Consider the following 9,442-nt stretch of genomic DNA (forward strand, 5'->3'; position numbering starts at 1 on the left):
GAGAAATAAGATTGGACAAAGTGCAACCTTTGTCAGCTTTTGGAGGAAGCGGGAGACTTCTGTTCATATACTCTTGGGAGATATGGAACAAATAAAATGATACAAATTTAGGAATCATTCTTCAATGCCACCAATATTTATAGCCAAGAATAGAAAAGAAGGCAATGGAGAGTAGACTTTTTGTTTAATATATTTCCTTTCCTTTTGGGGAATGCATGCACATATTTAAGATCCTTTTTTTAGATGTAAGATCCCTTTTTTATTTAGTAAAGTGTGGCAAAGTTTTCACCCTTGTTAAAGGCAGCCTACAAACCAACAAAGAAAGGAAATGGAAAGAAAACCAGGAGCCCATGATCACACGTGATTCGGAAGCACGCAGAACGTGGCGCCGCGCCGAGACGCATCCGGATTTTAAAAGCCACCACACGCAATCCCGGCCGTCCAGCGCGACGCCGACCGTTCAGATGGCCTTGGGGACGTGTCCCGTGCGCCCCCCTACCCCGCCACGTGCATAGCCGGCCGGCTCGGCTCGGCGCGGTCGCCGTCCAAAAAAACTCGGACCAGCCCTCCTCCCACCGAATCGGAAAGACAGAGAAGCAAATCGCGACTCGCCATGGCTCCTCCGGCCACGCCTCTCCCCTTCCTCCTCCTCGCCACGCTCCTCGCGGCCGCCCCCCTCTTGCCGCCGGCGGCCGCCGAGCCCGAGGCCTTCGACGTCCGCCGCCACCTCTCCACTGTCACCAGGTACCCCTCCCCCTCAGCCCCCTCCCTCTCTGTCGTCTCTCCAAGCGCCGCCTGATCCCCGGCTAGTTCGCCGGTGGATTCGCGGTGGAGCGGGGTTCGAGCTAGCCTCGGATGCGAGCGAGGTGGTTGCCCAGGCCGTGGTGTTGGGGACGGAGACGGGGGCTTGCGGAGATGGTAGGGTTTAACTTTAACCCCCTTTGGTGGTGATTTTCGCAGGTACGATGTGTCCAGGGCGTCCAACAGCGTGGTCTCCGCGCCCTCTATCTCGGATGAGTGCCGCGTGATCCACCTCAATCTCGTCGTGAGTTTCATTTCCCCTGCATTCCACACATTTCTGTGCCAACATTTCGCCACCCAGTTCCAGTGTGAACTCGGTCTCCAGTACTGCTTGGAAGGGATTGAAACCAAGTACTTAGCAGTCGTGTCGGTGATATGCCATATGGTGTTAGTCTGTTTTCCTGAGTTATTTAAGCATTGCCATAGTTCAGGAATTAATAGATGTTGATGACTGACCTGAAATGGAACAATATTCTGCGGAGTCTGCTTGTTATTTCCCCACTGTGTACTACTTGTGTAGGATAAAATTGGCTGAATTCATTCGATACTTTTATTTACCAGGCAAGACATGGGACCCGTGCTCCTACCAAGAAGAGAATCAAGGAGTTGGATAGGCTGGCTGTGCGGTTGGGGACTTTAGTAGATGAGGCAAAACAAGGATCTGACACTGCTTCTCTGAAGAAAATTCCATCATGGATGAAGGGGTGGGAGTCACGTTGGAAGGGTAGGGTCAAAGGGGGCGAACTGGTTAGCGAAGGTGAGGAAGAGCTGTTCAATTTTGCTAACCGAGTGAAGGAGAGGTTTCAGGACCTGTTTGATGAGGAATATCATCCAGACGTGTACTCAATAAGAGCAACCCAGGTAAGCTCGACAGGTTCTTGCCATACTTAACACGTTCATATCAACAAATTTTAGGATTCTTGGTTTACCGAGTCTCATGTGTTAGTCATTATCAGATGAAACAGGAATAAATATATAGCATTTGGCAGAAACTCAGTTTACCGAGTCTCAATGTGTTGCAAACCAAGTACTACTTCTGTAAACTAGTGATCTAAAACGTCTTATATTAGTTTGGACATTGTTGCTGTTGCTGTTGATGATTTCCAGTTGAGTTATAATGTTATTGAGTTTGACTGTCGCTTAGTGTGGCTAACTATTGCTGTATGTTTGAGATGCAGGTTCCTCGAGCATCAGCTAGTGCAGTAGCATTTGGTTTGGGGCTACTTTCTGGGAAAGGAAAGCTTGGAGCAGGAAATAACCGTGCCTTCTCTGTTCTGAGTGAGAGTCGTGCAAGTGATATTTGTCTGCGATTCTTTGATAGCTGTAAAACATACAAGGTACTATTCGTGGTAGCAATAACATCGTTGAGAAATAAAGAACACACTTTAAGAATATAAAATGCTTATGCGACTTGGCATTGTTATTCCTTTTGGTTTGGTTGCTCGCGTTTTGTAGCTGAAAGAGAAAGACTAAAACTGTCAGTTCTTGTGCAAATGGTACTTTCGTGTTGGCATGTTGCTTTAACTAAGTATTCAATATCACATAGCATAGCACAAAGATTTATGATCAATCTGCACATGTACTTATACGAGTTTGCACTTAGTATGTCATGCTTTGCTGCATTCCTTGTTCTTCCACCTGTTGGTTAGGTAGTTTTATGTTGGACATCAGTTTTTGTTCCTTCATTCTTCATTGGTGTGTTCTAGCATTCACTCTTGCAAACAATTTCCTAGGCACACCTCTTAGTTTTTATATGTAATTTTGTTCTCATTTCTATTAATCTATCAGCGGTAGCTTGCAGTTCGGCATGCTATGCGCTGTATCTTTTCTTCCTCTGTACAACTGTGGCCTTGTTATGGCGCTATTGATGTGCTATTTTTGCCCAAAATGTATAACCACAATAATATGTTCAGGACTACAGGAAAAGAAAGGAGCCTGATGTTGACAAGCAAAAGGAACCAATTCTAGAACATGTCACATCTGCTTTAGTCAGCCGTTATCACCTCAAGTTTACAACACAGGATGTTTCTTCCCTCTGGTTCCTCTGCAAACAGGTATTTACTTGCCTCTGGGAGCTAGAGTATGGTGTGGCACACTTTGGACATTTTTTCAGTTGTCTTTTCTTTTTGCAGGAAGCATCTTTGCTGAATATTACCAATCAAGCTTGTCAACTTTTCAATGAAGATGAGGTAGGTTGCTTTCACATTTCAGCTTTTCTTAAGCAATTTCACTACTAAAACTCTATGCCATACTAGTCTATGCCCTGCCAGCATTCAGTCAGACGGCACACATCCTATTACTCTTCTGTAGGAAGTATATGATCTGTATACAATTTGATTCCATGGACATGGTTCCTTTTTAGTTATTTCATAAGAACCATAACCTCAGTGACCTTGATCTGTTAAGAAAATGATACATCCCAGTTAATGAAGTTGCTTAAGTTTGTCATAGTTCGACGATCAAACTATTATTAAGGCAGGTCCACTATCAGTTCAGTTATGTACTTGTGGTTGCCTCACTGGTCAGATCCTGTTAGGAATCCACATCATACCATAAAGAAGTATTTTCATAGCTAGGATTGCAAGCTTCTGACATGCAACTCTAGTAGTCTAGTTTAATTGTTCTTAGTTTGAATATAGTTTATTGACTCACCATGCTAGCTGCCTTTTTTGTCAAATAGTTGCTGCCTTTTAATTTTAACGAAAGTATTATCATCGCCATACTTCATGCAAAGACCCTGATTTGTCCTATTAATGTCAACTCGTTAGGCAGCTGTAATTCTCAGAATTAACAATGGGCCCTGATCGCCATACTTCATGCAAAGAACCTGATTTGTCCTATTAATATCAACTCGTTAGGCAGCTGTAATTCTCAGAATTAACAATGGGCCCTGATTTGTCCTATTAATGCCAACTTCTTTGTTTAGGTTCATTTGCTAGAGTGGACAGATGATTTGGAGGGTTTTGTGCTTAAAGGTTATGGTGAGTCAATAAACTATAAAATGGGACTGCCATTGCTCAAGGATGTTGTCCAGTCGATGGAAGAAGCAATCATAGCTAGAGAAGGTAACACTATCTCCCATGTTCTTAGAAAAAAACATGCTTCTTGCTGGAAAAATACCTGCACCCTACCTTCTTACTTTTTCCCCTTTGTGGACGCCACTATGATCTGGAATTCTTTTAGCACCAGATACACATCATTTTATGAGTCTCTTGTGGTAGCTTACTACTCCATAAAGATCATGTAATACTCTGGAGTAGGTGTGTATTAGCTAGAACATGCAATACTTACACAGTAAACAGAAAAGAACATGTAATACTCTGAATCAGTGTGTAGTGTAGTAATCAATACTGAAGATTAGATTATGAATAACAATGATGATGAGAACTCTAGATTGAAATTTAATTCTTGGAATTGTAGAAAACTACCCTGATGGTACGTATGAGAAAGCAAGGCTCCGATTTGCACATGCAGAAACTCTTGTTCCTTTCACATGTCTACTTGGTCTTTTTCTTGAAGGATCAGGTATGGTTCCTGTTTTGCACTCCATCTGTGCATGATCTTTCTCCGTGAAGAATATACAAGGAACTATTTGCCCATTTGACATGTCTCAACTTTTTTTATTTGCACTAAGATTTTGAGAAGATTCAACGGGAGGAACCATTGGATCTACCTCCGATGCCACCACAGAGAAGAAATTGGAAGGGCGCTCTTGTAGCACCTTTTGCTAGCAACAATATGTTGGCTTTATACCAATGCCCTGGCAAAAATGATGGCAAAAAAACATCTCAGGACCAAAAAAGCTCATATTTTTTGCAAGTTCTACACAATGAAGCCCCAGTTTCGATGCCGGTAAGACTATGCTTCTGCAATTTCTGTGCTCTATCCTGTAACCTGTTGGTTTAAGTCGCCTTGCTCAATGGTGTTACAAGCTATGTTGTGTTGTAATGTCCTGTGGGTCCTCTAGGGCCTCTCAAGTTTCAAACCTACCAACCACAGCATTGAAATGCTTTAGAAAACTTAATGAATTGATCCAACAAATGCAGTTGGATATTCTTATGTAGCAATATTCTGAAATCACAGAATACACACCAATGTGCCACAAACGAACTATTTGAAAAACTAATGAAATGGCTTATTATGTTAAACAATATTTTTGGCTGCCATTGCCTAGAAGCATCTGGCTGATTAGTGCTCTGTTTTCTTCTCTACAATACGTTTGATACTGGGAAGTCCCCCAATCGACTATATGTTCTTACCCTTGGTGGGCTACTAACAAATGCAGGGCTGCAGCAACAAGGATTTATGCCCATTCGAGGAGTTCAAGGTAAATACAACACTGCCTGATGTTCTTCCGAATACGACGTTCAAGATGCATTCTGCATCTCCTCTGGCAGTGATCTGATGAGCGTCTCCGATTATGCCTGCAGGAAAAGATAGTGAAGCCGCACCTGAAGCACGACTACAATATGCTATGCAAGAAGCCGGGGGTGGCAGCAGAGGAGGAGCCATCCTCTTTCAGCTCCAAGCTCAACTTCTTCCTTGATCTGCTCTCGCGGAAAGGTTACCGTTTTAAGGGGCAAGATGTTAAGACGGAGCTGTAGAGTACAGGCGCCTTGTGCCGCGACGACCTTGGATTAGGACTGACATGTGGACACTAACCTTGGTGTTTTTGTACCTAGGTTTGGTGACTTGTGAGCGAGTTCAGCGCGTATCAGGCTCTGATGGCTTGCAGGTGCCGCCGTGTGCGAGTCTGGCTTAATAGAAACGATAGACTACTCATATTAATAAGGAATTCTTTTTTCGGAAGACGCAACGTGTGCCAAGAATAAGGATGAAAATGGAGTGAAAATGGATGGAGCTAGGTGCTTCCATATTTGTTTATATTTATTTTTCAAAAGTAAAAACGAATACGGAAAACTTGAAAACAATTACTATCGAAAACGAAAAGTCCGAATACGACACAGACATGGGGACGTAAGCAAGTGTTTACCGGAACAAAAGATCCCTTGAACCATAGAAATAAGGGTCTGTCTAGGACACATCTAGATGTGACATAACTATGTCACATCTAAGCTGATGTCCACTCTATTTGTGGTCTATTTTTTTTATCCTAGTTTTTTTATTTCTTATTGCTACATTATATACTTGTAGGAGCTTAGATGTGACATCCTTAAAAAACATCTAGATATGAATTAGACAAACTGTAGAAATAACACAATGAAACCAACAAAATTGTTTAGTGGATAAGATGACTACAAAATCTTAATATATATCATGGATATATAATAAGATATCCATTTGTGCATAAATATTCAACTTTGACAGCAAATTTTTTGAAAGGCATCAAACAATCAAACATTGCAAGCTCAAATCACAATAGTGCTCATACCAGCGACATAGTTTGAAGTTGGGCCATATGGGCTCGATTAGGGATTAGGTATTAGGCTGTCGTGCTAGATGTAGTTGAAATTGGGCTATTGTCTCAAAAAAAAAGTTGAAATTGGGCTATATCCTATATGGTCCATTCCGCTCATTATTTGTAGGGACTAATTACTTTATGTGTTTATTGGGCTACAAAATAGCCATATGTTCATACGTAATACGGAAAGTTTCGTATTAACAGAAAAAAACTTGGTTTCCACACCTGTTGCATCGGAAAACGATGTTCAGTTTGTATTTCGTTTTTGCACAAAAAATATCCTATTTCCGTTTCCTTTTTGCAAAGTTTCGTTTCCATTTCCGTTTTTCCTCTAGTTTTTGTTTTTCTGTCAGAAAGGCGGATAGTTTCCGCTCCATTTTCATCCCTACGCCAGCTTACCCCAGATCGGAAAAAAATTATATGAGACCAGGTCTCACGGTTAATATGTGAGACGCATCCTGATGGATGACACGTGGCATTCACAAATCACATCGTATTACGTATGAACATACCCCTAAAGTGGAGAGCATACCCCCTAAAAAAGGTGGAGAGCTTACCATTTTCCCCTGCTCATATATATCAAAGCACGGGCACATTATTTATTGTAAATGGAAGTATCTTCCTTGCGACCGATCGTTGGGGTTCCCCGATTGTTCCGTTGATAATCGCCCGAAGTCAGAGACGCAAAGTTAGGATTAATCCGAGCAAAGGAATAGGTCTTCTTGTTAACATCTTAACCCAACAAATAGGATCTTCAGGCGTAATCATTTTTTTCTTCAGGATCGGTAACTCAACATTACACCAATTTGCACGAAAGAAATGATAGAGTGGAGTACCATGCAGCATAACGACTCAACAATGGTCAATGCAGATCTGTAAACCTGATCGACGGAACATGCATGTGTGTGATCGATGAATCAAGCGCCTCCGGTGACCCTGCCGTTGAAGATCTCGATGGTGTCGCCGGCCTTGACGTCGTGCCAGCGCAGCGTGCGCTCCTCCTCCATGACATTCTGCTTGTAGATGAAGAAGTAGGCGCCGTCGTCCGGCAGGAGGAGGTGCGGCGCCCCGCTGCCCAGCTCCGCCCGCAGCTCCTTGACGGCGTCCATGTCGCTCACCTCCAACGTCACGGCCCTGGCGCCCCACTTCACCTCCACAGACATCCGCTGCTGCAGCTTGTTATTAACCTTGGCCGCCCCGTTCCCGTCGTTGCACGCCGGCGGCGGCGGCGGCTGGCGCGCGACCACGCGCACCTCCATCTCCATCCCGTCGACCGGCGGGTCGAACTGCGCCAGCTCCTTGTCGTCCTCCATCTCCGCCTTCTCCAAGAACACGCTCACCATCGTGGCCGGCACCGCCCCGTCCGTGCGCTCCTGGAGCACCTCCTTGAGGCGGGCGACGGTGCACGACGCGTCCAGTTCGAGCACGATGCGGCGGCCCTGGCCGAGGGCCGGCCCGGAGGCGACGACGCGGACGACGGCGCCGGCGGTGGTGGGGGAGTCATCCGGCAGGACGATGAGCACGTGGGATCCCTCCACGATGGGGTAGTGCTGGGTGTCGCGGTCGTCCTGGAGCTCCTGGCCCTGGAAGAAGAGGCGCTGGGACTCCACGGGGATGCCCTCCTGCCTCAGGATGTACTCCTTGATCCTCCGCACGGTGGACAAGTACCAGATCTCGACGGTGAATCGGCGACCCTGCGTCGTCTCGAACGTCACCTCCATCGCGCGCGATTCGCTTGTGTGATTTGTGAAAACGTGCGTGCGGCCGGGCATTTCCATTTTATTTATACACACAATACATATATGCATTGCACATCCATCATTTATTTTAATTACTTGATGTTATTATTCACAGATTTGTTTATTTATTTGACGGCTTAAAGTGCCTCCTTATATTATACAGTATATTCATTAAAATTAAGGTTATTTTTCACCAGCAGAGGTACAATACATAGGCATTTATAACATATATTCTCAGATAGCACACCATACGTGTAAAATTAATGTACGGGCCTTTATAACAAAATTTCCATCCATCGTAATACTCGATGTTATTCTCATATCTGCAAAAATTATTGTGCAAGCATTTATATAACAAAATATTCTGAGATATGTGCATGCATCCGTACTTATCATAATGCATAGTATCATAAGTTAGTATCTTATTAGGTGGCCTTATTAATTGACATGCATGACACAAAGTAGTATAATATTTAATATGATACGGTATCATGATATGATACCACACCCTCTTTTTTCTCATTTAATTATGTGCCACATCATTCAAAAAGTCTAGTTGGCATGCATGATACCGCTTATGATACTTTTATTACGACCAGCCCGATGACATTTTTTTTACGGGAATGCATGATAACACATGTTCTCTCTCGGACAAACCCGGGCCGGACGGTCGGGCTGAGCTTGGGCTCCAGATATAGGCTCGATGGCCCGGCCCAGAAGCCTGAATTACCTAAAAAACAGAGTTTAATTGAACTACATCTATACTGCCCAAAATAATTTTATTTAATAGAAAATGTACAGTTTAATTGTTTAGAACCGGGTTTGGGTTGTTACGGTAGGGCTTTATACAACCCGCCCAAGCAATGCCCAGGTTTAGTTGAAGAGTTTATGCCAAGTCCTTCTAGCAGAGACCATAGGTAGTGGCTCCCGCTCGGTACCAAGGGATCGTCATGTACCAAAGCACATTAGAAACAGTGTATTGTATTCTTTTTCATATTGACATTACGATTTTCGGTATTGGCTAGAAACATCAAATAATATATTTTCAGCGATGATATGTGTACGATACTTCACGTCCGAGTTTGGTACAACACATCAAGCAAATCACTGAATCACATCACTTTCTAATCTATGTGGCTGATAAAGCATCGTATCAAAATCGTACATGCAATTTCCTAATATATTATATATATTTTAAATATTTTTTGCAAAAGAGAATATAATTGAAATACTTTTCAAAAATCAAAATAATTACTTGACAGGCTATTTCCAAAAGATAAAATAATAAATCAGCACATTTCAATTTTTTATTTTTTTTTTGAAAATTTGTCCGAAACATGATGTTTAATTGCAGTGTAGTTTTTTTTTCAAAAATGATGTTTTATTGCAGTGACATTTCAAATATTTACGAAACACATACTTTAATGTCAGTAACCATGTCAATAATTTCGCTAATCTGAAAAAATAAATACCACATGAG

At 43.0% G+C, this 9,442-nt stretch overlaps 2 protein-coding genes across 2 annotated transcripts; one reads left to right on the forward strand and one right to left on the reverse strand.

The window, feature by feature from the left end:
• Positions 1–507: 507 nt before the first annotated feature.
• LOC100037593 (multiple inositol polyphosphate phosphatase 1) lies at positions 508–5,610 on the forward strand. The gene is made up of 11 exons (XM_044527736.1): positions 508–744; positions 961–1,045; positions 1,363–1,662; positions 1,980–2,138; positions 2,715–2,855; positions 2,934–2,990; positions 3,728–3,866; positions 4,222–4,326; positions 4,436–4,653; positions 5,087–5,128; positions 5,232–5,610. The coding sequence occupies exons 1-11, from the start codon at positions 614–616 to the stop codon at positions 5,403–5,405; spliced, it is 1,551 nt and encodes a 516-aa protein (XP_044383671.1). The 5' UTR covers positions 508–613; the 3' UTR covers positions 5,406–5,610.
• A 1,366-nt stretch (positions 5,611–6,976) lies between these two features.
• On the reverse strand, positions 6,977–8,010 carry LOC123108191 (polyubiquitin-B-like). Its single transcript, XM_044530026.1, has one exon. The coding sequence runs from the start codon at positions 7,999–8,001 to the stop codon at positions 7,141–7,143; it is 861 nt and encodes a 286-aa protein (XP_044385961.1). The 5' UTR covers positions 8,002–8,010; the 3' UTR covers positions 6,977–7,140.
• Between the last annotated feature and the right edge of the window lie 1,432 nt (positions 8,011–9,442).

This window comes from Triticum aestivum, chromosome 5A, assembly GCF_018294505.1.
Source record: "Triticum aestivum cultivar Chinese Spring chromosome 5A, IWGSC CS RefSeq v2.1, whole genome shotgun sequence".
Taxonomy (NCBI): domain Eukaryota; kingdom Viridiplantae; phylum Streptophyta; class Magnoliopsida; order Poales; family Poaceae; genus Triticum; species Triticum aestivum.

Bases quoted from the DNA above. Each gene is read 5' to 3' on its own strand.
- LOC100037593 (XM_044527736.1), top strand. From the start codon at position 614: ATGGCTCCTCCGGCCACGCCTCTCCCCTTCCTCCTCCTCGCCACGCTC. The intron at 2,856-2,933 runs GTATTTACTTGC...TTCTTTTTGCAG, and splicing joins TCTGGTTCCTCTGCAAACAG to GAAGCATCTTTGCTGAATAT. The intron at 4,654-5,086 runs GTAAGACTATGC...TAACAAATGCAG, and splicing joins AAGCCCCAGTTTCGATGCCG to GGCTGCAGCAACAAGGATTT.
- LOC123108191 (XM_044530026.1), bottom strand. From the start codon at position 8,001: ATGGAAATGCCCGGCCGCACGCACGTTTTCACAAATCACACAAGCGAA.